The sequence below is a fragment of the Ammospiza caudacuta genome, chromosome 30, assembly GCF_027887145.1.
Source record: "Ammospiza caudacuta isolate bAmmCau1 chromosome 30, bAmmCau1.pri, whole genome shotgun sequence".
Taxonomy (NCBI): Eukaryota; Metazoa; Chordata; class Aves; order Passeriformes; family Passerellidae; genus Ammospiza; species Ammospiza caudacuta.
The window spans coordinates 3,094,106-3,122,001 of record NC_080622.1 but is presented as its reverse complement, the minus strand read 5'-3'; the positions used below and the strand labels follow the sequence as shown (position 1 = coordinate 3,122,001).

At 65.7% G+C, this 27,896-nt stretch overlaps 2 protein-coding genes across 2 annotated transcripts; both read right to left on the bottom strand.

The window, feature by feature from the left end:
• Positions 1-707: 707 nt before the first annotated feature.
• On the bottom strand, positions 708-11,280 carry EFNA3 (ephrin A3). The gene is made up of 5 exons (XM_058821788.1): positions 11,168-11,280; positions 4,140-4,429; positions 1,451-1,516; positions 1,241-1,318; positions 708-1,096 (listed from the first exon to the last, which is right to left on the bottom strand). Exons 1-5 carry the CDS (start codon positions 11,278-11,280, stop codon positions 975-977), a joined length of 669 nt encoding a protein of 222 aa, XP_058677771.1. The 3' UTR covers positions 708-974.
• An 11,324-nt stretch (positions 11,281-22,604) lies between these two features.
• On the bottom strand, positions 22,605-26,498 carry EFNA4 (ephrin A4). Its single transcript, XM_058821541.1, has 5 exons — positions 26,392-26,498; positions 24,146-24,438; positions 22,936-23,004; positions 22,762-22,821; positions 22,605-22,693 (listed from the first exon to the last, which is right to left on the bottom strand). The coding sequence occupies exons 1-5, from the start codon at positions 26,496-26,498 to the stop codon at positions 22,605-22,607; spliced, it is 618 nt and encodes a 205-aa protein (XP_058677524.1).
• Positions 26,499-27,896: the final 1,398 nt, after the last annotated feature.

Genomic DNA, 27,896 nt, shown 5'->3' with positions numbered 1-27,896 from the left:
ACAGCCAGACGCGCCGCAGGGGCGATGCCGCAGCTCCCATGGCGCTGCCAGCGCCCCGCGTGTGCTCGCTCCGTGCACGGAAGGATCTCCTGCTCCCAAAGGCCACCCCAGCACCCCCAGGGCTGCGTGCCACGGGTCCCCCGCGCTGCCCTTACCTTCCAGCGCTCCTGCTGTCCGCGCCACAGTGGAAGCACCGCGTCCCTGCCGGCGCTGGGGGGTCGGTGGGGAGCAGAGGCAGCGGTGGGAAGTGCCCTGCGTCCCCCTGCCAGCGGTACCGAGCCTGGTGTGCCTGGCAAGGCGGGTGGCACGGTGGAGATCAGCCCTCTCCTGAGCGCCTGTCCGAGCCGGAGCCCCCCTGGGACCCCTCCGAGGGGCTGGAAGTGCTGCACGCCACCGTGACAGGGATCCCTTTTTTTATCCTTTTATTAATTTTTTTTAATAGACTAAGAGCAGAATATGAAAATCACCAGCCAAAGCACTTGAAAAAAAGATCGAGAATGGTTTTTTTTCTGTTTTGTTTTGTTCTGTTTTTCCCCAAAAAGTGTCTGTGCGTTTGCATAGGTCGGGTCTTCACGGAAGACGAGGAAAATCCAACACGTTCGACTATGTACAAGCCAGCCCGGGGCCGGCGCCGCTGCCTATGGTACAGTATAGATATAATATCTCTGTAGTCGCTCTCTGTACAGTATGTATAGATCTATATGGGTATGTACAGACTGCCCGGCCCCGGGGGTCCCTGCTCGCATCGGGGCTCGGCGCTGCCCCCCCAGGCACGGAGCAGCCCCGGGGGGAGGCTGCGGGCAGGACGCCGGGAGGAGCCGCATCCCTGCGGAGCTGCCAGTCCGGTGCTTGCCGTGATCCTGCCGCTCTCCGGGCAGGGCTGGTGCTCTCGCCGTGCTTCCGAGGCTCTCACGAGGGGCAGCAGATGGAGGGGGGCACGGCGGCGCTGGCCGGGCCCCCGCGGGCACCGGGAGCTACGAGGCCAAGAGCGTCATGAGGAAGAGCGCGGCGGCCACGGCCAGGGGCAAATGTTCCCGCTTGGGGCTGGTGCCGCTGATGCTCTTCTCCAGCTTGGGCATCTCCGGGTTGAAGTTTTCTGTGGGGGCGAGGGGAAGGAGAGGATGAGGAGGGCAGCAGGGCGGCTCTGAACCCCCACCCCGCGGCTGGGGCTGCCCCAGGGGCGGCGGCAGGAGAGGGGGGGGACACGGCTTTGGGGGTCGGGGGGCTGTGCCTGACTCACCCAGGTCCTCGATCTTCACCTCGGGCCGCAGGGTGAACTGGGGCAGGGTGGGCGCCAGCTTCTCCCCGGAGTGCGACGCTGTGGAGGGAGAGAGGGGACGGGGGTCACTGCCCTGCACTGCAGCCCCCCACATGCGGCCACCCCTCAGGAGGGACGGGGGCACCCACGGGCCAGCCTCGCCGCCCCCGGGACGGGCACGGGGGTACTTACTGGAGGCGCAGCAGACAAACACCTTCATCTTCAGGCAGGCCCGGCGGTGGTTGTGTGTCGGCGTGGCTGCAAGGAGAGAACGTGCTGAGAGGGGCTCCGTGGCAGGGACCCCAACCCCGGCACCCCGGGGCTGGGTGGGTGTGGACAGAGAGGGGGCTGGAACTGCCCAGGGGTGGGATCTGGGCTGGGGGAATGCAGCAGCACCCCAAATCCTGCACCAGCACCCCAAATCCTGCACCAATGGCACACAAAATCCTGCACTGATGCCCTGCACCAGCACCCCAAATCCCGCACCAATGCCCTGCACCAGCATCCCAAATCCCGCACCAGCATCCCAAATCCTGCACCAGCATCCCAAATCCTGCACCAATGCCCTGTACCAGCACCCCAAATCCCGCACCAGCATCCCAAATCCTGCACCAATGCCCTGCACCAGCACCCCAAATCCTGCACCAGCATCCCAAATCCTGCACCAGCACCCCAAATCCTGCACCAGCATCCCAAATCCTGCACCAATGCCTTGCACCAGCACCCCAAATCCTGCACCAGCACCCCAAATCCTGCACCAATGCCCTGCACCAGCACCCCAAATCCTGCACCGATGCCCTGCACCAGCACCCCAATCCTGCACCAGCACCCCAAATCCTGCACCAATGCCCTGCACCAGCACCCCAAATCCTGCACCAATGCCCGGCAGCAGCACCCCAGGCCTGAACAATCAGCTCTAGCATCCCAACCCAGCACCAGCATCAGGCACCAACACTGCAATCCTGCAGCAGCAGCCCCTGAACCCCGATCCTGCAGTAGCATCCTGCATCCTCCATCATCATCCTCCAGCACCTCATCATGCCCTGGCACCCCCATCCACACCCCCACACCCCTATCTGTTCCCTGCATCATGGAAACACCCCCTCGCCCTGTCCCTTTGCTCCTTCAACCCCTCCCAGAGCTCCAGGTTCCAACTCTTAGCAGGGAAAGAGCTGCCCAGTTTTGGGGGTGCAGGGGAATCAGCCAAGGGGGACGCAGAGGGGACCCAGCCGGGGTGGGACTGAGGGGACCCAGCCGGGGTGGGACCTGGGGTTTGGGGGCTGTGTGGGGGTCCTGCCCTGGTGCCCAACGTACACATGTAGTAGCACTCACACATGTGGTAGTAACTCACATGTGTAGCAGCGCTCACACACGTAGTAGCACTCACATATGTAGTAACTCACACGTGTAGTAGTGCTCACACATGTAGCAGCACTCACATGTGTAGTAGCACTCACATGGGTAGCAGCACTCACACGGGTAGTAACTCACACATGTAGTAGCGCTCACATATGTAGCAGCACTCACACATGTAGTAGCACTCACACACATGCAGTAGCACTCACAAGTAGTAAATCACACGTAGTACTGCTCACACACGTAGTAGTACTCACACGTGTAGCAGCACTCACACGTGTGGCAGCACTCATGCACATAGTAGCACTCGCACATGTAGCAACTCACACATATAGTAGCACTCACACCTGTAGTAACGCTCACACTTGTAGTAGCACTCACACATGCAGTAGTACTCACACATGTAGCAGCACTCACACACGTGTAGCAGCACTCACAAATGTAGTAACTCACATGTAGGAGCGCTCACACATGTAGTACTCCTCACACATGCAGCAGCACTCACACGTGTAGTAACACACACCTGTATAAGCACTCACACACATCGCAGCACTCACATATGTAGTAACACACACGTAGTAGCACTCACACATGTACTCACACATGTAGCAGCACTCACACATGCAGCAGCACTCACACAGGTAGTAACTCACATACGTAGTAGCACTCACGTATGTAGTAATACTCATACATGTAGTAGCACTCACACATGTAGTAGAAGTCACATATATAGTACTCCTCACACATGTAGCAGCACACACACATAGTAACACTCACACATGTAATAACTCACACATGTAGTAACACTCACACACGTAGCAGTACTCACACATGTAGTAACTCATGCAGTAACTCACACATGTAGCAGCACTCACACATGGTAAATCACACGTAGTACTCCTCACACACGTAGTAGTACTTATACATGTAGTAGCACTCACACACATAGCAGCACTCACATGTAGCAGCACTCACACATGTAGTAACACACATGTGGCAGCACTCACACACATAGTAACACTCACACATGTAGTAACTCACACACATACTAACACTCACACATGTAGTAGCACTCACACATAGCAGCACTCACACATGCAGTAGAAGTCATATATGTAGTACTCCTCACACATGTAGCAGCACACACACATAGTAACACTCACACATGTAGTAACTCACACGTGTAGTAACACTCACACATGTAGCAGCACTCACACATGTAGTAACACACACGTAGCAGCACTCACACATGCAGTAACACTCACACACGTAGCAGCACTCACACACGTAGCAGCACTCACACACGTAGCAGCACTCACACACGTAGCAGCACTCACACCTGTAGTAACTCACATATGTAGCAGCACTCACACACATAGTAACACTCACACACGTAGCAGCACTCACACACATAGCAGCAGTCACATGTAGCAGCACTCACACATGTAGTAACACACACGTAGCAGCACTCACACACATAGTAACACTCTCACACGTAGCAGCACTCACACCTGTAGTAACTCACATATGTAGTAGTACTCCTGGCCCGCACGGAACTCGTAGCCCAGCGAGAAGGCGCTGTAGCGCTGGAACTTCTCCGAGAACTTGATGGGGCTGTGCGGCGCGTGGGGCCGGTTGCACTCCCAGCGCTTGAAGCCCTGGCTGGTGTTGCAGGTGCGGTAGCCCTCCGCGTTCACCATGTAGAGCACGTACTGCTCCAGCCGGTGCTCGGGCACCGAGGCGTTGTAGTGAGGGCAGTAGATGTCCAGGTAGTCGTTGACGTTCACCTGCACCGTGTAGCCCTCCCGCCGCAGGCTGCAAGGGAGAGAAGGGCGGGAGGTCAGCGCTGGGGAGGCCCTGCACACCCCCAAGCAGGGTTCTCTCTCTGATGAGGTTGCAGCGAACTCTGGGAGCAGTGGTGGCCCCTGTTCAAGCTCTGTGTGAAGCCCATGACGCAGCCTGAGCCTCACAATGGAGCAGAATCCCCATCCTGGAGGGCGCGGGACAGGCGTCAAGCCACACGTACAGGTGGGATGGGCATACAAGAACAGCCTCAAAGAGGAGACAACGCACAGACGCACCCAGAAGGGCATCAGGGTCCCTCAGGCATCACGTTCTCCACGGGACAGCCCGTGGGCGTGCGGGAGACCCCGGAATTCCTCGGAATTCCTCGGCATTCCCCATTTCCAGCAGCCTGGAGCCGACCCACCGCTGCCGCCCACCAGGGCCCTGGCACGCGCCGCCGCTCGGAGCCGGGATTTCTCACCCCGCTCCGGCTAATCCCGTTAGTTCCTTAATGCCGTAAAGGGTGGCCCTGGGGGAGCCTCATTTACATTGATTAGGAGCAAGCAATCCCCTCAGATCCACTCAGGAGAGGCTCCGCTGGCTCCTAATCCGCGCCCGGCGGAAATCCCGGCCGCGGTAATCCTCGCCGCCGCGCTGACCCGCTGCTCCTGCCAATTAATTACCACCGGAGCTGGCTCGGCACCGGAGCCTGACCGGACCCGCATCCCGCAGGACACGGACAGCAGCATCCCCGCACGCGTGGCCGTGGAGATCCCCAGTGGAGCTCCACTCCCGGCCCTTTCCCCATTTCTCAGGGCAAACCCCACACCGTGCGCCCCCAAAGCATCACTCGGGGTTCGCTCGGCCGGGGCTGGGGGGTTCGCAGCCCCTCCCCGAGCCCAGCGGTTCCCCGGGTCTCTCTCCCCGGCAGGGCTGGGCAGGCAGCGGGCAGGGCTACGCGTGCAGACGCCCCACCCTGCACCATCGCCCCCGGCGCTGTTGGAGGAGCCCCGGCGCTCCGCCAGCGCCCGCGGCACCGGAGCCGAGCTCCGAGACCGAGACAGAACCGGTGTCAGGAGGCAAAACTCGGGGGTACAAGAAGCGCTGCCTCCGGTACCGGGGGGCAACAGGAGCGGGGGGAAAAGCTGATGGCAGAGCTCATCACTCGTGGGACCGGGAGCGCAGCCCCACGCCGCCCCTCCCTCGCTGCGCAGCCGCTATTCCGCAGCCCATCCCGGCAGCCGCCGGCAAGTGCTCCGCCGGGAAGGTGCTGAGGCAGCCACCCTTGCTGAGCGGGAGCCGGGACCTTTCATCTTCCCCCTTTGATGTGGTGGGAAGGGGGGGGGGGGCGCGGGGGGGGAGAAAAAGGCTTGTTATTAAAGAAATGGCCCCAAGGAGAAAATCGCAATTAACTCCACGCGGGACGCAGAGCTGGGACGCTGGCGTACCCCAAGAGCAGCTGCTCCACACCGGGGTGAGCATCCGCAGCTGGGGCTCCCCACGGCTGTGCTATGGGACAGAGGGACTAGGAGAAGTGTCACGAGTGACGCAGTGTCACGGGGTGCTGGGGAGAGGTAACCTCCCGTTCTCCCGGGGCACCCAGTGCTGAGGAGCAGCCCTCTGGGAGCCCAGGACGGGGCTCGTTAAGGCACAGCTCATTAAGAAGTGTGGCTGCTGATAAACAGCCCCACTAACGAGGCACCGAAGTGTCCCCTGGGCTGGGGGACAGCAGCACCCATGGCAGGGTGCAGGAGCCACAGCTGGCGTGGCAAGGCACCCACGGGAGTGACTCCCACGGGCATCACCAAAAGCTGAGGAATGGCCCCATACGGGGAGAGCCACAGGGCCAGCACAGCCTGAGGCACATCCAGGTGACCCCAGCAGCGGCTTTGGTCACAACACCGTGTCCCTGCCACGCTTGGCTCCTCCCGCACAGTCACTGCAGAGCAGCAACTCTAGATACCCCCAAATCCCTCAGTGCAACGGCCCAAGTGCTCCGAGATCTGCTGGCAGCACCATCCATGGAGCTCGTGGGCCTTGGTTTGGGGTGGAAGGGCAGGAACAGACACTCAGAGAGGGACCCTGCCTCTTTTCTCACCAGCAGTTTCTTTTCTCAGTCCATCCCAGACCAGGCACGGGCTGCCTGGTCCCTGCCAGTTCCATGGTGGGAAGCGCCATGCCCTGCTCTGGGATGGACCCTCCAAATCTCAAACTCTGGCAGCCATGGCATGGCCGGTGGGGATGGTGGGCTCTGGCAGTGCCCGAAGGGTTAAGTGCGGGAGGAGAACGGGCAGCATCACTTCTGCACGACTGCGTTTGTAGAGCAGGGCTTGGCGAGGCGGTGGTACCTTCCAGCAGCCTGTCATGCTGGGCAGATGGATGTCCCCTGGCAGCACCGGCCCCGGGCTCGGTGCCCACCAGCCTCGCACCGGAGGGACGCTGGTGGCACCCTTGATGGCACCCTGGTGGCACCTTGGCTACCTGGCACGCCGCAGGCACCGGTGAGCCGGGCGGGCGCTGCGCTCCGCTCCCATCTGCTGCCATAAATCCGGGCTGCGTGCCGCACGCTGGCTCCCACACCGCCGGGGAGCGCCTGGTGCACTGCAGCACGCCCTGGCAGCGGTGGCACGGCGGGACCGGACCCCCATGGGGACCCTCACCCTACAGAGACTCATCCCCATGGTGCTGGAGAGGCCTGGAGGGCAGCAGGGCCAGAGCCGGGCTCAGCACCCCGCAGTGGTGGTGCCAGCGGTGAGGAGCAGGGCAGCGTGGTGTGTCCTCCATGTGGTGCCCCCCAGCACTGGACAGCCCCCAGCACAGCCAAGCTCTTTGTTCGGCTCCAGTAGCTTCGTCCTTTTGGCGCATCCGGGGCCCATCCATCACCCGGGGAACAAAAAAGTGCCATTGATTTAAGAGTCCCCTTCCCGTCACCCCGCAGCACAGCGAGAGGCAAAGGCGCATCGACCGCTGCGGCCGGACAGAGGGACAGACAGACAGACAGACCACCCGCCCGTCCATCCTCCCGCACGCAGCGCGGGGGAGCCGGGGGGCTCAGCGCAGCCCTCCCCACGCAGGCAGCGCTGCACAGTCACGGCGCCCAGACGGCCGCGCACACGCGCGCTGGCTCGGCAGACAGCGCCTGCGACGCTGCCCACGCACACGGGTGGCACCGAGCCACAGCACAGCCCCCCCGGCCTCGCCTGGCGCAGCCGCAAGGCGCGGGCGCTACCGGCACACGGTGTCCCCGGTGGGCACCTCCCTGCGAGGGATGATCCGCACGTGGAGGGAGCGGGGAGCGCCCGGCGGGACAGGGAGAGCCGGGCCCGAGCTCGCCGGGACTCCAGGAGCACCCTACAGGTGCCCCCCGTCGCTATTGACGGCCGTACAATCCCTGTAAATCCCGGCTAAAGCCGGCACCTTCCCGTGTTGCTAACAAGATCAATGAGGTTTCTAATTGGGTTTTAATTAAACCATCAATCTGCAACCGGTGACTCAATTACCAGCCCGGGCAGGAGCAGGTGGCCCCGGCCCTGTTGCACCCCGACACCGCGGCCGCTTCTCCCACGGGAACGCCGCCGGTGCTGCCGGGGCTCGGTGCCGCCCCGGCGCCGTGACTCACGGGGCACGGCACGCTCTGCCCATGGGCACCGCTCCTGCCGAGGGTGGCTGCGTGCTTGGGCTTTCTGTGTGCCCAGCCTGCAGGGCAGAGGATGGGGTGGGGGCTAGCCGAGCCCCCCAGCCAGCCTAGGAGGGTGTTTTTGGCACTGTCCCTACATTCAGCTCCACACGCGGGCACGGAACTGCCCCTGCTTGGGCACAGAACTGCCCCTGGCTTGGCACAGCTGCCCAGCACCTCCTGCTGGATGCCCCCAGCCCCGCGGGTCCCTCCTGCTGTGGGTGACTCCTCCTCAGCCCTGCTGGTGCCCATGGATGGGGTGGGGGGACCTGGCCAGGCCCTGCCCTGCTGTGGGGGTTTGGCTGCTGCAGAGGAGCCTGGGCCCCTCCAGACGTGCTCTGCAGGGACGTGGCTCCTCTCCTGTGTGAGATCCTCCCCAGCTCAGCACTGAGGCTTTCCAGAGCTCACTCCAGCCCTCTCCAGGGCCCACTCCAAGCCTCTCCAGAGCCCACTCCAGCCCTGCTGCCTGCAACACAGCCTGGGCCAGATAAAAGCCACCCTGAAGAGGTGAGCGTGGCGGCAGAGTCAGTGCTGGGGGGAGCTGCACGAGCTGTGTGCCTGCACAAAGTGCCACAACCTCCCTGCACACAGGTGGGCCCTGACCCCCACACCACAGCCAGGCACCCTGTGCACCCCTGTGTCACCACACGCCCCGCTCTGCCCCCTCCATGGCACCCAGTGCCCTCAGTACGAGCACCAAAATCAGTCAGTGGCACAGTGTGGTACACCCCAACCTGCTCTGGGGTGATTGTTGGGGTGCAGCAGCGTCAGGTGCACTGGCCATGTGCGTCCATGAATTGCTGTCCCCACCTTGGCATCTGGGACACGCAGCAGGGACAGAGCCTCCAGCATGCCAGGGCCCAGCTTGTCTGGGGACACTTCAGGAACCCCTGGCCCTGCTCAATGGGTCACCCCAGGGTCACAGGCCCCACAAAAGCTGCTGCTGGGTGGACATGGCTGTCCTGCACCTTTGTCCCATGCCACCAGGCCTGTTCCTGGCGGGACTGGGGAGTGGAGGGCAGGGATGAGTCAAAGGTCATCCCACACCCCCAGGGCCTGCTGGCTGCCATCAGGGATGGAATGCACAGCTGGACCAACAACCAGGCCGAGCAGGAGCAGGATTTGAGGATCCCACCTCCACACCAGCCCTGGGCTCTGCCAGCACACCCCAAACCCATGGCATGAGGGGTGCTCTGCCTGCTTGGGGACCCTTCCTGGCCTCCTGGCACCCCCAACCATTCCTTGCATGGCCAAAGGGGCCGAGATGCCACCAACCCCCTGCTTCCAAGGCACCATAGGGCTGCTCCCTGTGCTGCCCCTCATCCTGTCATCCCGCTGAGGGCACCAACAGGGGTACCCAGGGTAGCATGGCAGGAGCCACAATAAATTTGTGCCCAAGGAGTGCCCACAGCCAGCAACCCCCTCCTCCCCGGAGAGCCCCGCAGGGCCGCGCTGGGCTTGTTTATGGCTCCACTTGCAGCAGGGTTGCTGGGATTTGCAGGCTGCGGCCCAGGGAGCCTAATTCCCCCCATAATTTATCTAATCCAGACACTTTGCCGTGCGGCTATAATTGCGTCCGAGCTGCCGCACTGCCTAACAATAAATATCAGCTCGGGAGTCCCTGGGACACGGCTCTGCCGCAGCCGCCCCCACCGCGCCGCCCATGCCCTGAGCCGGACGCCGGCGGCCGCGCCAGACACGCCTGCGCAGGGGGTGCGGGCATCTGGCTGCGACACCCCCGCCTTGGCACGGCCCGGGCACTGCCAGCCCCTCCGCCCTGTCCCCCGAGAGGTGCCAGGGCAGCGGCAGGTCATGGTGGTGATGGGCATGGGGGAGTCACGGAGAGATAAGGGTGAGGGTGGCACGGCTACCAGTGTTGAGGGGGTGTCATGGTGTGGGGATGAGGTTGGGGGTGTAGGGGGTCTGGAGAGAGCAGGGGGGTGCGGGGGGATGGACGCCGAGCGTGGAGGCACCTCGGCGTTGTGCTGCGCCTCGGCACGTCGCACACACGCACGATTTATGGGGCCCGAGCTTCCGCCTGGCGACACAATCTCAATGGCAGGGGAGGGGGCTGCCGGGGCTGCTCCCACCCTGCACAAAGGGCTGTGGCGTGGGGGGAGAGCCCGGGAGAGCCCCTGCACCGACGGGAGCCAGAGGATGCTCTGGCTGGATGCGTGTCCCCGCCACACCCCTGGGCACTCGCACCAGCGAGGGACCGAGAGGTGGGCGATGGCAGCAGGCGCAGATCCCCGTGGAGGGGTCCACGGACGCGCCACAGGCGCGCAGCCCCCATTTCCCGAGAGGATCCAGCCCACACCGTCCCCATCCACATCGGCTGCCGGCTGCGGGCGCGCCGGCGAGGGCAGGGCAGCCCCGGCGCAGGGTGTGAGGGAGGGGCTGGGCGGCCAAGGCCAGCGACCCCCGACCGCTCCTCGCTCCCGGTGGCCGCTCCCACCCTCCGCTCTCGCCCCGCGCTGTCCCCGCAGCCCCGGAGCCACCCTGGGGATGCCAGTGCTGCCGGGCAAAGGCGGTGGGGGGCGGCAGGCACCTGTCGGGCCCCCCCGCCTCCGCCGCGCCGCCGGTGCCGCTCCCGCACCCAGACACGCGGGGGGCGCGACCGGCGGGGGGAGCGGGACCCCTGCCCTGCCCTGCCCCGGCGCACCGGGACACGGATGCCGGGGCAGCAACGCTCTCCCCGCTGCCCCCGGTGGCTCAGCGCTGGCGGGGGGGGCTCCTCCCCCGGTGCTCACCACCGGGAGCCGCCGAGCCCCGCCCGGCAGCGCGGCCGCGGGGACACGAACCGGCCGGGCGGCTGCACCCCCCCGCCGCCGCAGCCATCCCCGACTCCACGGGCAGGGCGAGGGGCACCGGGAGCACCGGCAGCCGGGGAGGGCGCCGCGAGGAGAGCGGCACCGGGGGTCCCGCAGTCCCGGCGCCGCCCGCCGCCCCCAGCGCATCCTTCAGCGCGATCCCCGCCGCGTCCTTCCCGGCGGCGCCCCCCACCCCGCGCGGCCCCGGGGACACCCCCCACCCTCTCCAGCCCCCTCACCCCGCCTCCCGGTGCGGGTCCCGGCGCCCCCGCCCGCACTCACTGCGGGTTGGAGCTGTTCCAGTGCACGGCGTGCCGGTTGCCCAGGGCCCCCGGCGGCCCCCGGCCCGGTAGCAGCAGCAGCAGCGGGAGCAGGGGCAGGAGCCCAGCCGCCATCCTGCCGCCGCCCGAGCCCGCCGCGATGCCGGGGAATGGAGGGAGGCAGAACCGAGCCCGAGCCGCCCGCGCCCCGCGGCCCCGGCGCCCAGCTCCGCCCCGCGCGCGCCCGCCGCCGCCGCGCCCCCGCGCGCGCTCCCGCCGCCTCCCCGGGCCCGCCCCGGCACCGGCTCGGCACCGGCTCGGCACCGGCACCAGGCTCGGAGCTACGGCTCCCCGCGGGTGGAAACACCGGGGCCGGGTCCCGGGAGGACCAGGTGGCACCGGGGTCGCGCCAGGACCCCCATGAGCGGGGGGCGTCACCTTTGTGGGGTCCTGCTGCCATCGGGGTCTCACTGGGACCCCCGTGGGTGCTCCCACACCTCGGTGCACCCCTGCCTGTCCCTGCGGGGTCCGGTGCCACTGGGATCTCCCGGGCACACCCACACTGGGGGCAGCAGGGCCAGGTGCCCGCGGGATTGGGGTCGCTGTGGTTGGGAGCTCCGGGCCGTGGGGCAGCTGCCCCTGTGGGTCTGTGGGGGTTGTGGGTGCGGGCTCAGCGCCCCAGAGGGTCCTCTCAGTGATGCTGCCAGTGCCATGGGGGTCACATGTGCTCACAGAGGGGTTTGGGCACCCTGGAGGCACAGGACGGGGAGGGAGGGAGTGTGCCAATGTGCCAGGACAGCCTGGCCACCGAGGAACACGGACACAGTGCCAGGCTCTGCCGCCTGGCCTGACCTCCCTCGGATGCCAGCACTTGGCCAAGTGCCCACCCACATGGGCAGGCCCTCGTTCTTCCCACACCCCAAGGGTTTGTGGGGTGGAGGTTCCTGGGGGGAGCCCAGGGGAATGTGGGGGCTCCCCTGGGTGTGGGGATTGAGCTGAGTGCCAGCTCCCACTGCCCGTCCTCGGTGGGATCTCTTAGCAACTGCCGAGCAGCGCCGCCCGGCAGAGCCCAGTGCCAGGTGATCGGCGCCCTGGCACATGTGGGCACGCACGGGCACGCTCACACCGGCGCGGGCACGCGGAGCTCAGCGGGGACGTGCAGCTCAGCGGGCACACTCAGCTCAGCGGGCACACACAGCTCAGCGGGCACACTCAGCTCAGTGGGCACACTCAGCTCAGCGGGCACGCGCAAGTCTGTGGGCACAGAGAGCTCAGTGGGCACTTGGAGCTCAGCGGGCACGGGCAACTCAGTGGGCACCCTCAGCTCACTGGGCACACACACAGCTCAGTGGACACAGGGGACACACACAACTCAGTGGGCACACAGCTCAGTGGGCACACACAGTTCACTGGGCACACTCAGCTCAGCGGGCACACTCAGCTCAGCAGGCACACACAGCTCAGCGGGCACATGGAGCTCAGTGGGCACGCGCAACTCAGCGGGCACACTCAGCTCAGTGGGCACACTCAGCTCAGGGGACACACACAGCTCAGTGGGCACACACAGCTCAGGGGACACACACAGCTCAGTGGGCACACACAGCTCAGGGGACACACACAGCTCAGCAGGCAAATGCAACTCACAGGGCACACACAGCTCAGCGGGCACACTCCGCTCAGCGGGCACACTCAGCTCACTGGGCACACACAGCTCAGCGGGCACACTCAGCTCAGCGGGCACACTCAGCTCACTGGGCACACGCAGCTCACAGGGCACACACAGCTCAGCAGGCACACACAGCTCGATGGGCACACACAGCTCAGCGGGCACACTCAGCTCAGTGGGCACACTCAGCGGGCACACCCAGCGGGCACACTCAGTGGGCACACACAGCTCACTGGGCACACACAGTGCCCCTCCAGCTCCCACGTGGCCCCACCATCCCCAGCCCAGCAGCCTGTGCCCTGGCAGCGCGGGCATCGTGCATCACCTGCAGCTTTGGCAGCCTTGAGGAGCTCGTGAATGAAACCAGGAGGTTCCCAAACCGTGGCTGGGCTTGCTGAGCCGGCCCGAGCTGCTCCTGCCAGCAGCTATCTCACTGTGTGGTGAGCGTGGCCAGCGTGGTGCTGTGCCAAATGTCATGTTCCCATGTCCCCAGTGGGCCTGGTGGCTCTCAGGTGCCCTGTGCTGAGTCTTGGGGGCTCTCCTGGCTCCCCAGAGTTTTATGAGGAGCTCTGTGTGCAACGAGAGCCACCCCATTTCTCCCCAGCGTCCCTTTGGCCATGTGGATGCTGCCCCAAGCCATGAGGGAGACAAGGAGGATGATGATGATGGGCAGGGCCCCTGGTCCCACTCATCACCGTGGGAGACCCATGGCATGCCCATTCCCCATCCATACTGGTGGCACTGGGAGCCCAAACCCCTGCCAGAGCCCCGCCAGGAAGGGGGAAGGGGGAAACGGAAAGGCCCGGAGGACCAAAAAAGCCTCTATTAATTATTCATCCGAAGAAGTGAAGTGAAGAAAACACAACACGTGGAAAAGGGCTCTGGCTGCCTGGGGGTGGGAGCGGGGGAGAGCTGGGGACGGGAGGGCACAGGGGCCGGGCTGAGGTGGCAGCAGCAGCGGTGGCATCTCCCAGGGTGCCGCACACCTCTGGGAGGACCCGGAGCACCGCGCTGCCACCATGGAAACGCCTGGGCTCGGCAAACCCATGGCAACACCCACCTCCACATGGAAACCCCCCCGCTCGTGGCAACGCACGCTCTGCCGTCAGCACCCGCACCACGGGGGTCCCCCCGCCACGGAGGGACACGGAGGGACACGGAGGGACACGGAGGGACACACCCGGGGGGCAGAACACAGCCCTGAGCATCGCGGGGTGTGCAGGTGTCAGCACCCAGCAGGAATTACACGCAGAGGGGGCTTGGCGGGGTTTTGGCACAACGGGACGGCTGGGGACACACCCTGGTGGCTTCGCTCTTGGAGGGATGTGAGGCCTTGAGCCGTCCAGAGCAAGGGCATGGAGCATCCCTGGTTCTCCCTCTGTCTCCTCTACGCTGTGCCCATCATTTTTTGGCGTCAAAGCGGCGGGGAAAGCCTCGCACCTGCCGTCCATGAGCCCCGAGGGGCTGGAGCGTGTCGCCGGCGGGGCAGGGGACCTGCCTTGGCCCGCCTGGGTTGATGTTTAACCGCGGCTTCCTGTGACAGAATGTCGCAACCGCAGAGCAGAGCCGGCATTCAATAAATCATCGCGCAGGGCTGGGGGGGGGGGGTGGGGAGGGGGCAGCGCCCAGCCGAGCGAGAGGGGGAGCCGATAAATAATTCATTAAATAAATAAACATGGTGAGAGTGCGGGGAGGAGGCAGGAGTGTAACCAAGAAAGGGCTCGGCGAACGCGGGCATGAAATATTCACCAGCCACACCTAGCAGGGCCCAACACGCTGAGCTCAGGGCTCCCGGCCCGCCCGAGGGAGCCAGGTGCCGGCACGTGTCCAGCCAGACACGGCGAGAACAAGGCAAAGGCAAGCAGGGAGCATGGCCTGGCTCGGGGAGCAGGCAGCTGGCAGGGCTGGCATGGCCATGTCCTGGCTCCTGGCGGCGTTTGGGGCAGCTCCTCGCAGCCCCATGATGCTGTTTGGGCACGGTCTGTCCTGCCAGGCTGGCACGGCTGGGGCACGCTCAGCACACACCGTGTGCCCAGCAGCCCTGCTCGTCCCTGCCCCTTCCCTTTTCTGTCCCGTGTCAGGCGTTAAATTTGAATGAAGCCTCACGGATGGTTGAGCCGCGCCAGCGCCTTGATGAGCGCGCAGCGGGCATCGCCTCGGGGAGGGCATGGGGGCTGAGCCTTCACATTTCCCAGGGACAGGGGGAAAACCCAGCCCTGGGGGACATCCTGGGGCTGGGCCTGGGCATGCTGACAGCATGGATGGAGGGAGGTGAAGATGGGTGGCCAAATCCCTGGTGAGGAGACAGACCAAGGTCTAACCAGAGGGACCAGAGCGAGCCCTACTGCACAGAGTGACACGGGAGAAGTTCATTAATTAGCGGCCTGGCTTAATTTATGTGGAGCTGGATTCTGTGGCCTTGCAGAGGAGGGTTAGCTGCCACCAGTGAGCGAGCAGCGGTGCCAGGCGGCGGTGCCAGGCCCGTCAGAGGAAATCAGCTTCCTGCTGGAGCCGCTGCATGAAGCCGTGCGTGGCTCCAGCCCTGCTGCTCCCGCTGCCCAGCCGGAGGAAGCTGCAGGGTTCCTGCCCTGGGCGCCAGGCGCCTGTTGGCCGGAACCCTGGCTCCAGCAGCTGTGCCAAATCTCACCCGCCCTGCGTGTGTGGGCACCCAGAGGTGGCGGCTGGGAGGTGAGAGCCACCAGCTCCTCGTGGCTCCCACGGCTGGCAGCCACGGTGCCAGGGAGAGCCCAGGTGAAAAGGGGTCAGCACTTGGTGCAGCACAGCCGTGCACTCTGCCAGCTTAGCCCGCCCTGGGTGCTGGAGTGGTGTGCCAGGCAGTCCTGTCTGTCCCCTGTGCCACATCCTCGTCCCAGCAGCCCACGCCGGCAGTGGAGGTTACCTGGCAGGAAGCGCCTGAGTCAGCAGCCGGCACCGGGTGACTCAGCCGGCTCCTCTCCTCTCCAAACCTCCCTCCTGGCCTCAAGATCACTCCAATATCATCCACCGGGGGCAGCCCCGGCCTCACTGCTCTCCCCTGCTGCTGTGACATGACCACGGCGTGGATGTGCTGCAGGGTGTGAGGGCTGTGCCAGGTGGGAGGCTTGGGTAGGGCAGGGCTGGCACATGGCCCCACTGCAGCCACAGCTCTCTGGGGAAGGGACAAGGACACCAGAGATGGATTTTGTGGCTGCCAGCCGCAGCACCTGGCTCCCCACTGGCTCTGGAACATGCTCTGCTCATCCCAGCCATGTGCCACCCTGGTGTCCCCTGTGAGGTGTCTGGGGGGGTGTAAGTGACGCTAATCTGATGAAGGAGTGACAAGCAGCATCGATATCCTGCTGCCACTGCACACAGATCACACCACAATCAGCATCTGGGAGCACTGGCAGAGGGGGCAGCAAACAGGGAGGTGCCAGGGTCATACCCACAATGTGCCGTGCCCTAGGTTGTCCCCATCCCAGGTGATGCTGCCAGGGGACCTGCAGTCCCTCGCGCCCAAATGAGGGCTGGGGATGGGCACGGGAACCATCCTAGGAACGCCCAGCTGGCACTGAGCTTGGCAGTGTGGGGCTGCTCTGGCTGTGCCACCAGCTGTGCCCACCTGCCCGCCTGCTTCCCATCCCATTCCAGGCCGTGGGTGACTGTCCCCAGGGAGAAGGGCAGGGTGACACCGTGCTGGGCAGAAGCGCAGGGAAACAAAGGAGCCAACGAGCTGGGGGGGCAGGGGGGGAACCGGGGCTAAGCGTGCAGGCGCAGGAGATTTCAGGGCCTGAAATATTCATCAGGGCTGAGGCGGCGCCTGCCGTGAGCCATGGCACGGGGGGGCTTCAATAATGCATCGCTGGAAACGGCTCACCCGAGGGGCTGGGGGCACAGGGAAAATGGGGGCTCACCCGAGGGGCTGGGGGCACACGGAAAATGGGGGCTCACCCGAGGGGCTGGGGGCACACGGAAAATGGGGGCTCACCAGAGGGGCTGGGGGCACAGGGAAAATGGGGGCTCACCAGAGGGGCTGGGGGCACAGGGAAAATGGGGGCTCACCAGAGGGGCTGGGGGCACAGGGAAAATGGGGGCTCACCAGAGGGGATGGGGGCACACGGAAAATGGGGGCTCACCCGAGGGGATGGGGGCACAGGGAAAATGGGGGCTCACCCGAGGGGATGGGGGCACAGGGAAAATGGGGGCTCACCTGAGGGGCTGGGAGCACAGGGAAAATGGGGGCTCCTTCCACTGGCTCACCAAAGGGGCTGGGGGAACAGGGAAAATGGGGGCTCCCTCCACTGGCTCACCAGAAATGGCTCTCCAGAAATGGGGGGTTCCCTCCACTGGCTCACCAGAAATGGCTCACCAGAGGGGCTGGGGGCACAGAGAAAATGGGGGTTCCCTCCACTGGCTCACCAGAGGGGCTAGGGGCACAGGGAAAATGGGGGTTCCTTCCACCGGCTCACCAGAAATGGGGGTTCCCTCCACGGGCTCACCAGAAATGGCTCACCAAAGGGGCTGGGGGCACAGGGAAAATGGGGGTTCACTAGAAATGGCTTACCAGAAATTGCTCACCAGAAATGGGGGCTCCCTCCACTGGCTGCAGTTACCCCAGGCCTGTGCTGCTGGCCAGGTGATGGGAGCTGGGTGCTGGACAGGGAACGGGGCAGGAGGTGCTGCTGGCACTACCAGGAGAGCACCAGGAGGTGCTGGCAGGTGAGGGGTGCCCTGTGCTGCTGGCAGGCGTGGGGTGCCCTGTGCTGCTGGCAGCCACCACCCGAGGGGCTGGCAGAGGACCCTGGGTGTGTGCAGTGTCCCTGCAGCCTGGCACTGTCCAGCTGCTCCATCTGGGCCAGCTGGGGGTCCCATGCCTGGCTGAGAGCATGGCCCCATGCCCCCCATGCAGGTGTTGCTGTCGCAGCCACTTTGTGCTCCTGTGCTCAATAATTCAGAGCATCCACCCACCCGTGCTGCTCTTGCCTCGGGCCACGGGCCGGCCACATCAGCCAGCCCTCCTGCCAGCGGCTGGGACTGGCCTGTCCCTGTCCCTGGGCACCCGAGGAGATGCCCTGGTGCTGGTCAGGCAGCTCAGGCTCTGCCCTGCCTAACGAGCTCTTTGCCAGGGAAGCTCGTTAGCAGCTTGAGGATCAAAGGAGCGCGCGGCACGTGGTGGATGTGGGGAGCAGAGCCCAAGATGTTCCAGAGCTCCACCTCTGCCATCCCCACAGCATCCTTCTGCTGGAGAGGCCGTGAGCCTGGTGACACCCTGGCACAGGGCACCTCAGCACCCACTTGGGCACACTTGGGAGGTGCTGCCCTGGGTGGGCACCTGCCCCAGCATCTGCCCTCATTGTCTGGCTGCCCTGAAGACAGGGACACTGTGCTGGGGTGGTGCCCTGTGTCATTTGCACCCACACATTGAAGTCCTAATCATTTTCCCCGGGGATGCAGAGACTGGGGACCATGCAGGCCCTCGGTCTGCGGCAGCTCCAAGCAGAGCTGGCAGCAAGGGCAGCTCCTGCCCATCCCTGCTCTGACATTGCCCAGCAGGATTCTTGTCCAGCAGCATTACATCACACTCCAGCACGTGCAAGGGCACAGGCATGACAGGACAGACGGACACAGGCACGGACAAACAGCCACCCTGGCCCAGAATGGTGATTGCACAGGCAACATCTGCGCCCACACCCCCGCACGCGCGCACCCACCGGTGCCAGGCCGTCTCACACACACCGACTGCCACCCTGGCCCCAGGAGCGGGCACACCTGGCAGCAGGGACCGGCCAGCTGCTCTGCCAGCCGCCCGGACATGCAGGTGGGATGTGCCAGCCCCCGCCTGTGCCAGTGCCCGTGCCCTCATTGCTATGGCAGGAGCGGGCTCGGCGCGTGCAGCTCCGGTTAATTAAGCGGCGCGGGCCGGCTCCCCCCCAGCCCCCGCTGAGCGTTTTGCTCGATGATAACCTTGACGATGCACATCATCAGGAGGCTGCTCGGGGAACGGCGGCTCCGGCCCCTGCACCCCCTGCTCAGCCCTGCTGCGGGGCTCTGGGGCTGCCCGGCCACGGGGGCATCACAAGGAGGTGGCATCACAAAGAGGTGGCACCATGAAGAGGTGGCATCACTGAGATGTGGCATCATGAAGAGGTGGCATCCCTGAGAGTGGGTAATGAGGGAGCTGGTTCGAGGTGGGTGATGGGCTCTCAGGGTCCTGTGCCCACTGCCCGCTGCCCAGTCCATGGTGCCCAATGCCTGGCGCTCCCAGTGCCCTGCTCCTCAGGGCTCAGCGTGCCTGTCCCCTCAGCACACGTGTCCCCTCGGCATGTCGAGCCAGTGGCCCCGTTTCCATGGTGACACGGAGCCATTTCCCATCTCCGGGATGCTCTCGACAGCTCCGGGGTGGGCGCTGCCGCCACTGCCCTTCGCCCATGGGGAACAGGCAGGGATGGGTCCCGCTGCCCTTTGGGGGGCTGTGCTCCCCCCTGTCAGCCCTCGGGGAGGGGCACCGTGCCCTGTGTCCCCTGTGTCCCCTGGCCACCCTGGGACAGCTGCAGAACCTGATTTTATCCTCGTGCTGGGGTGATGAGGGGTCTTTGAGGCCACAGCACGGTTGGGTGGGGGCAGCGTGGCCGGGTGTGGGATCTTCCAGGAGTGGGAACACCCCAGAAATAAAGGGATTGTGGTCAGCAGGCTCATCCTAGTGCCACAATCCCTGCTGTGACAGTGAGCCAGGCCATGGGGTGGGCACGGCCACGCAGTGCTCCCTCCTCGGTGCCTGCTGCGGCTCCCAGCCCCTGGCACGACACGGCTCTTTATCCTGCTCTCCATCTCCCTGCTGCTAACACCATTCCCCATCGCTTGCTCTGCCAGGTGATCAATTTTTCCTTCCCACTTTCTGAAGGTTTAACTCCCACCCACCTGGGGCACCCCAACATCCTCACCCCACACTCCTCCCCACGGGCACCCCACACTCAGCTGGTGTGGGTGGCACTGGGGAGGGGGTGCCCGAGGCAGGGGGGTGGCGAGACAGAAGGGAAGGGCTAATGGAGCCCATTCCTTGAATAGATTCAATTTCTGCCGCGGCGGCTGCGGGGTGCGGAGCCATCAATTGGATTCAGGGGACGGGGAATCTGATTTGGAGCGGCCGCGCCATCAATTAGCCGTTATTGATGGCATTGCTCATTGGAAGTCGATGGGATTTGAAGCTGGTGGCAGCTCCTGCATACCAAGCAACACCAGCTCAAGGACAGGGCCCAGAGCTTGCACCCGCTCTGGGGGTCCCACAGAATCCCCTTGGCCTTGTCTGGGGATGCCTGAGGGTCTGGGGAAGGGGTGGTGCAATGGGCAACCCCCCCTGGAATCCCTGCATGGGTTCCTGCAGGGCACAGCACAGGGGGCCTGCAGGACACAGCTGTCCCCCAGCATCTTTCTGTGGGGGTTCTTTGGGGGATGCCCCCACTCAACATCCCTGTATGGGGGTCCCACAGGGCATGGTCCCCTGGAATCCCTGCACGGGGGTCCCACAAGGTAAAGCCCCCTGGAATCCCTGTATGGGGGTCCCACAGGGTACAGCCCCCTGGAATCCCTGTATGGGGGTCCCACAGGGTACAGACTCCTGGGATTCCTGTATGGGGGTCCCACAGGGCGTGGTTGTCCTCTCAAATCCCTGCACAGGGGTCCCACAAGGTAAAGCCCCCTGGAATCCCTGTATGGGGGTCCCACAGGGCGTGGTTGTCCTCTCAAATCCCTGCACAGGGGTCCCACAAGGTAAAGCCCCCTGGAATCCCTGTATGGGGGTCCCACAGGGTACAGACTCCTGGGATTCCTGTATGGGGGTCCCACAGGGCGTGGTTGTCCCCTGGAATCTCTTCACAGGGGTCCTGCAGGTTATGGTTGTTCCCTGGAAACCCTGCATGGGGGTCCCAGAGGGTTCCGACCCCTGGAATCCCTGCATGGGGGTCCCGCAGGGTAAAGCCCCCTGCAATCCCTGCATGGGGGTCCCACAGGGCATAGCTGTCCCCATGGATCCCTACATGGGGGTCCCAGAGAGTACAACCCCTGGAATCCCTGCTTGGGAGTCCCACAGGGCATGGTTGTCCCCTGGAATCCCTGCATGGGTGTTCCAAGGGTAAAGCCCCCTGGAATCCCTGCCTGGGGATCCCACAATCACCATCACCCCACATCCCCACCCACCGGCCCTACAGGCCCCATTGCCCCCCAGCAACCCCCCAGGTGGGCACTTTGGGGGATGCCCCACCCAGCGCCCTACATGAGGGTCCCATGGGTACGATATCCCCCCAGATGTTCTCACCCCTCCTGGGGAGAGGAGGGTCCCACAGGAGATGCCCCCCTGCACCAGGCAGCCCCTGTGCCCCCCAGAGGGATGGGGACCCCCCCACGCAGGGCTATGGGGCGCGGCGGGGGAAGGGCAGGCAGCCGAGCCGGGGGGGAGGGGAGCGGCACGGTCGATGCTTTCTCTCCCAGCCTCTTGCCAAGCAGCTTCTCTCTCGCAGAAGCCATAAAACCTGTCTGACGTGCCCGGCACCACTGCGGCAGGCGGCCGGCAACGCCTGCACGGCCAGGGGCTGGGGGGCCCTGCTGCAGGCGGCCCCGGGGGGGGTTTGGGCCCCTCAGGAGGGTGAGTGGGGGGCTGCACTCGTGGCATGGGGGACTGAGAGCATCAGGGAAGTCTCCTGCCAATTGGCAAGGCTGGGGCTTGTGGCAGAGCTGTGGTTCTGACAGGGACCCGGTTGTGCCATGGGATGAGCCCCCACTGATCCCTCTTCCACTCGGGAAGGGGGAAACCCTGCAGCTCCCCACACCCCCCCATTTTGGGCATCTTATGGGGTGCACGGCAGATGGAGAGATGGACGGAGAGCTGGGGGCACCCCAACCACACCCAAAGGTGGCCAAAGGAACCAGGGTGCTGGCTGGGGGCTTTGGGTGAGTGACCCCCAAGACCACTGCGCCTCACCCCCTGCCCCAGCGCTCATGCCACCACCAGGGGTTAATTACCAGCAGCTCGTCTGTAATTAAAGCTCTCCGGTGACAGGAGCTGAGGACTCAGTACCAAACTGCTGCAATTAAGGCCGTGAGGGCTGTGCAGGGAGCGAGGGGCAGGGACACCCTGGAGGGGACACCCTGGAGGGGACACCCTGGCACCCCTGCAGGGTTGGGGGGCACGGGCAGGGGCACAGCCGGGGCGCAGCGATCTTGCAAATATTGTATTGCTCAGTCACTACCAAGGGTTAAAACCAAACCGAGGGCACGGAGGAAGGCGTCTTCCCAGAAGACAGATCAGCGTGTCCTCGCTGCAGGAGGACACGGCAGAGCGGCCGATGCCGCCATCGGAGCTGCTGCCCCGCTCGGGGCTCGGGGGTCCCTGGGCCCCAGGGGAGGGGGTCCGTGGGGAAAGGCACGACATGAGGTGGTGGCCGTGGGGCAGAGCAGGCGTTCGCTGAGGGGACCCCAGCGCCGAGCCGGTGGCCGGTGGGGCAGCGCCGGGATGTGGCAATCCCACCGCGGGGACTCTCGGCAATCCCGGCGTGCGGCGATGCGATGGCCCTGGCAGGGAGAGAGCCCGTGCAGGGATGCTCCAGGGCAGCGCTCCGGTGCTCACCCAGCGCCCCAGAACCGCCGCTGCCCCTCACCTTCCAGCGCGGAGCTCCCGGCCCCAGCTCGGCTTTGCGGAGGTCCAGCAGGCGGGTCATGGCCTGGGGCTGCCCCACGGGCTCGGGGGTTTGGCTGGGAGGAAGAGTCTGGAAGCGGCCTTGGGGCAGAGGAGCCCATCCCCCCGGCAGGGGCAGCGCCGGGGTCAGATCCAGAGCAGGGCCAGGAGCACGAGAGTCAGGCAAGGGCTGCAGGGCTGCCATGGGACCGCGGCGCCCCGGGCAGGAGCCACATCTGCCGGGGCACAAGCAGGGGTCAGGCCGAGCCGGTTCCCGACCTCCCAACCCCGCCCCCGTACCCACCTTCGGGGCTCCCGCGCCCTCGGGGCTGCGAATTCGGCACCTCTGTCACCGGCTCTGGCGCTGAAAAAAACCCCGCGGTGGTCAGGGAGCGGCTCCCGTGGGTCACGAGGAGGCTCCAGTGTCCCCCAGTGGGGACCGGTGGAGCCCCCCGAGTTTTGGGGGGGCCGGACTCACTGGTGCCTCGGCAGCAGACGGTGACGCGCAGCTTCAGGCATCGCCCGGCGCTCTCGGGGCTGGGCACGGCTGGGCAGGGGGGGTCAGCGGGCACCGGCTCCGGTGCGGCCCCCCTGGGACCCCCCGACGGCGGCTCCGCGCGGGCCGGGGGCGCCCCCTCCCGGCGGAACGAGGGGAGCGCGCCCCCACCCCGGAGCGCGCAGAGCCCCCCGGACCCCGAACCGGGGGCACCCAGAACCAGGGACACCCGAACCGGGGACACCCGAACCGCGGACACCCAGAGCCCCCCTGCACCCCGAACCGGGGACACCCCGAACCGGAGACACCTTGAAACAGGGACACCCCGAGCCGGGGACACCCAGAGCGCACCCTGCACCCCGAACCGAGGGCACCCCGAACCAGGGACACCCAGAGCCCCCCTGCACCCCGAAACGGGGGTACCCCGAGCCGGGGACACCCGAACCGGGAACACCCCGAACTGGGGACACCCCGAAACAAGGACATCCAGAGCCCACCCCGCACCCCGAACCGGGAGCACCCAAACCAGAGACACCCCGAGCCCCCCCTGCACCCTGAAGCGGGGACACCCCGACCCCTCGTGACCCCACCCCGGAGCATCCAGAGCCCACCCTGCACCCCGAACCAGGGACACCCCGGACTGGGGACACCCAGAGCCCACTCTGCATCCCGAAACGGGGACACCCCGAACCAGGGCACCCTGAACCTGGGACACCCAGAACCAAGGACACCCCAAACCAGGGACACCCAGAGCCCCCCCTGCACCCCGAACCGGGGACACCCCGACCCCTCGTGCCCCAACCTCGAAGCACCCAGAGCCCACCCTGCACATATCCCTGACCCCAGGACATCCAGACCCCACTCATGCAGCCTGATCCCCTTTTGCCCCCTCCATGGGCATCCAGAACCCCTCTACACCCCACAGCTCCATGAATCCCCCACCCCAGGCCATCCAGACACCCCCTGCACCCCATCCCCTTGTACCCCCACCCTCGGGACACCCACAGCCCCCTGCACCTCAGCCCTGTCATCATCCAGAGCCCCCGTGTTCCCCTCAACCTCAGTGACATCCTGGCTGTACCCTGACCCCCCACTCGCCCTAAACTCAGCTCCATGGGGATCCTGGTGACCCCCAACCCTGGGGAGCTCCACTCAAGCCCCCCTGACCCCAGCGCAGCCCCAGGGGACTCACAGATGTAGTAGTAGGTCTCCCCCGGCTGGAACTCGAAGCCGAGTGAGAAGGGGGTGAAACGCTGGATTTTCTCGGAGAATCGGACGGGCCCGAAGGGCGCTCGGGGCCGGTTGCACTCCCAGCGCTTGAAGGCGCCGGGGGTCTCGTAGCAGCCGCGATAACCCTCCCGATCCACCATGAAGAGCGTGAAGGTCTCAGCCCGGCCGGCGGGCACGGCCCCCTCGTAGTGCGGGCAGTAGATGTCCAGGTAGTCATTGATGGCCACCTGGATGGAGTAGTCGTCCCGCAGGAACCTGCCGGGCAGGAGAAGCTGAGGGGGGGATCCCTTGGGAGGGAGGGGTGCCCTGCTGCCCCGGCGGAGCAGGGAGCTGGGCTTTTCCCCCAAAAAACCCCGAGCGGACACGGCCAGGCATCAGCTCGGATTAGCCGCAGGCCGCTGGAGCTGAATGGGCTCGGGGGGGTTTGTGCAGCCACGCTGGCCGGGCACAAAGCCCCTCGCCCCAGGCACCCGGCCGGCCGCTGATCGGACACGACACGGCGCTGGGGGAGCGTGCGGAGGGACGCTCCGGGGCTGGCGGGGGGTGGCGGCCGGGGCAGGGGGCACGGGGCGGGCAGGGCACGGGGGCAGCGCTGGGGATGCTCGGAGATGAGGGTTGGGCCGACGGCAAGCGCGGCCAGGCCGGGGTGGAGCAGCTGTGCAGGCACACACATGTGTGCACACACGTGAACGTGCACATGTGTGTGAACACGCGTGGTGCTGAGAGTCTAGGACTGGGGATGGAAAAGTGAGGGAGACCTCAGCCCCCACGCTGGCCCCAGCACAGCCAACGTTCACAGACAGCTCTGGCAGAGTCCAGAATGTTCATCACCGGGATGGCAGCGCTGGCAAGGGGGCATTGAACCCCTGACACCCCACTCAGGCTGGGGGCTCCCCGAGGGCAGGATGGAGCACAGACTCCTGCTGACTCAGAGCATCCCACGGGTGACGCTGGTTGGGACGGGCCTGGGCAGGGCCAGGGCAGGGGGACAGGGCCCTGCCTGACCCAGCAGAGGGGCGCACAGAGCCCCCCTTCCCGGGGCACCCAGGGGTGGTGGGGTCTCACCTCTCCCATCTGCAGCATGGGAGCGGGGCAGCGTCTGCACGCCCAGCCCTGCCCATCATGTGCCAGTGTGCCCCAGGGCAGCAGGCCCAGAGCCCAGGACCTCCATGGGGAGGAGGCCCCAGCATCCTGACTCTGCCTCCTGCTCCCTGAGAAGCCCCGAGCTGGGAAATTCCTAAAATGGAGGAGGTTGGAAAGAGGGATGGAGCCAGACCCTGGCCTGCTGGTGACAGCCAAGCTCCCAGTTAGCAGCAATGGCAGGGTGTGGGCTGGAGTGGCACCCACCACGGAAACCCACAGTCCCAGGAGTGCCACCCACCAGCCTGATGCCACCAGACGATGCCCAGAGTTCAGTGCCACCAAGGGCTTTCAGGCTCAGCACAGGTGGGTACCACTGGCAGACTGGCAGCACCAGAACTGCCCACCAGCTCGGTGCCACCAAGGGCTTGGTGCCACCAGGAGTGCCCACTGGCCTGGGGGCAACCAGGGCTGCCCACCGGTGAGGGAACACTCAGAGCTTGGTGTCACTGAGACACCAATGCCACCGGGGCTCAGTGCCACCGGCAGTGCCCGGGGCTAAGCACCACCCATGTGTGCTCGCTGCCCGGTGGCACCCAGGGATGCCCAGTGGCTCGGTGTCACCGGGGGTGCTCAGGGCTCGGTGCCCCCCATGGGCACCCGGGGGTCTGTACCAGCTGGGGCACTCAGCGGCTCTGCACTGCCCGGGGCTCGGTACCACCGGCGGTGCCCGGTGCTGCTCAGAGCTCAGCACCCCCGGGGGCTCTCACCCGCTCCACAACACCCGGGGCTGCCCGGTGCCTCGGTCCCACCGGGGCTCGGTGCCGCTGGGGATGCCCGGGGGCCGCTCGGCATTACCTGGGGGCTCGCTGCTGTCGGGGATGCGCGGGGGCTCGGTCCCACCGGGAGGCGCTCCCCGGCTCGGTCCCGCCCGGTGGCCCGGTGGCCAGCAGCCCCGCCCCCCCGAGCCCACCGCCCGCCGCCCCTCCCGTCCCGTCCCGTCCCGTCCCGTCCCGTGGCGGCGGCGCGGGCGCGGGGCTCGGCGGGGCCCGGAGCTCGCTGGGGCCCGGGGCTCGGCGGGCCCGGGGCGTACAAAGGCGGCGGGGCCGGCGGGGGCGGCGGCGGTACCTGGGGTTGCTGCCGTTCCAGTGGACGCCGTGGCGGAAGCCGCGCACCGGCGGCGCCCAGAGCAGCGGCGCCCAGAGCAGGAGCCCGAGCAGCGGCGCGGGGCGCATGGCTCCGCCGGCGGCGGGGGGCGGCGGGGGGCCGCGGGCGGGGCGGCCCGGCGGGGCTCGGCACGGCCCGGCCCGCCCCGACAACTTCGGGCCAATCCCGCCGCGCCGCCGCCCGGCAACTTCACCGACTGCCATTAACCCTTGGCGGCCGGCACCGGCGCCCACCGGCACCGGCACGGCCGTAGAGACCGGCACCGAGCCCGGTTAATGCCCAGCGGCACCGGGACCGGCACCAGCGGCCACGCCCCAGTCCGGCACCGCCGGTACCGCCAACATCCACCGGCACCGGTATCCCTGGCAACTCCTCGGTGTCCCTCCCAGCCCGACACCGAGCCGGTACCGTGAATAACCACCGGCACCGGGACCAACGCTGCTCGGCATCCCCGGTAACAGCATCCCTGGTACCGGCACGCCTGGCATCCATTGGCACCGCCCCTGGCACCGGCGGCTCAGGCCCAATCCGGCTCCCTGCTAAACCCCAGCCGAGCTGGCACCGCCCCGGTACCGGTACCGGCTGCCCCCCGCCGTTACCGGGACAGCAGCCACCGGTTCCAGCACCGGCACGGGGAGATGCCACGGGGCAGCTCTTGCACACGCGCGTGCCTGGGCCCACTGGGCAGCTCTTGCACACGCGGGGCTGTGCCCACGAGCAGCTCTTGCCCACGTGTACCCATGCACACAGGATGGTTCTGGCACACGCGTGTGCCCATGGTGGTGGCAGCTGCTGGCCCCGCGTGTCCCTGCCCACCTGGCAGCTCTTGCACACCTGTGTGTGTCTGTATCCCCAGAGCAGCTCCTGCACACACATGTGCTCACGTGTGACACCTGTGACCAAGCCTACAAGGCAGCTCTTGCACACTTGTGTGTGTGCCTGCACAGACGTGTGCTCATGTGTAACAGCTCCTGCTCATGTGTGACACCCGTGTCCCTGCCCACCAGGCAGCTCTTGCACACCTGTGTGTGTCTGCACAGACGTGTGCTCATGTGTGACAGCTCCTGCTCACGTGTGACACCTGTGACCAAACCTACAGGGCAGCTCTTGCACACTTGTGTGTGTCTGCACACACGTGTGCTCAGGTGTGATAGTTCCTGCTCACATGTGACACCTGTGACCAAGCCTGTAGGGCAGCTCTTGCACACCTGTGTGTGTTTGTGTCCTCGGAGCAGCTCCTGCACACACATGTGCTCAGGTGTGACAGCCCCTGCTCATGTGTGACACCCATGTCCCTGCCCACCAGGCAGCTCTTGCACACCTGTGTGTGCCCAACATGCTCACACTCACACGTGTTCCTGCCACATCTGTGCCCACCCAGAGCAGCTCTTGCACACCTGTGCCTGTTCAGGTGTGGGTCCCTGCCCTGCACACACATGGCGAGCACACAGTGCAGCGCCTGCACA

Bases quoted from the DNA above. Each gene is read 5' to 3' on its own strand.
- EFNA3 (XM_058821788.1), bottom strand. From the start codon at position 11,280: ATGGCGGCTGGGCTCCTGCCCCTGCTCCCGCTGCTGCTGCTGCTACCG. The intron at 4,430-11,167 runs GTGAGTGCGGGC...TCTCCCTTGCAG, and splicing joins TGGAACAGCTCCAACCCGCA to CCTGCGGCGGGAGGGCTACA. The intron at 1,319-1,450 runs GTAAGTACCCCC...CTCCCTCCACAG, and splicing joins GTTTGTCTGCTGCGCCTCCA to CGTCGCACTCCGGGGAGAAG.
- EFNA4 (XM_058821541.1), bottom strand. From the start codon at position 26,498: ATGCGCCCCGCGCCGCTGCTCGGGCTCCTGCTCTGGGCGCCGCTGCTC. The intron at 24,439-26,391 runs GTACCGCCGCCG...CCTGCCCGGCAG, and splicing joins TGGAACGGCAGCAACCCCAG to GTTCCTGCGGGACGACTACT. The intron at 22,822-22,935 runs GTGAGTCCGGCC...GGTTTTTTTCAG, and splicing joins CGTCTGCTGCCGAGGCACCA to CGCCAGAGCCGGTGACAGAG.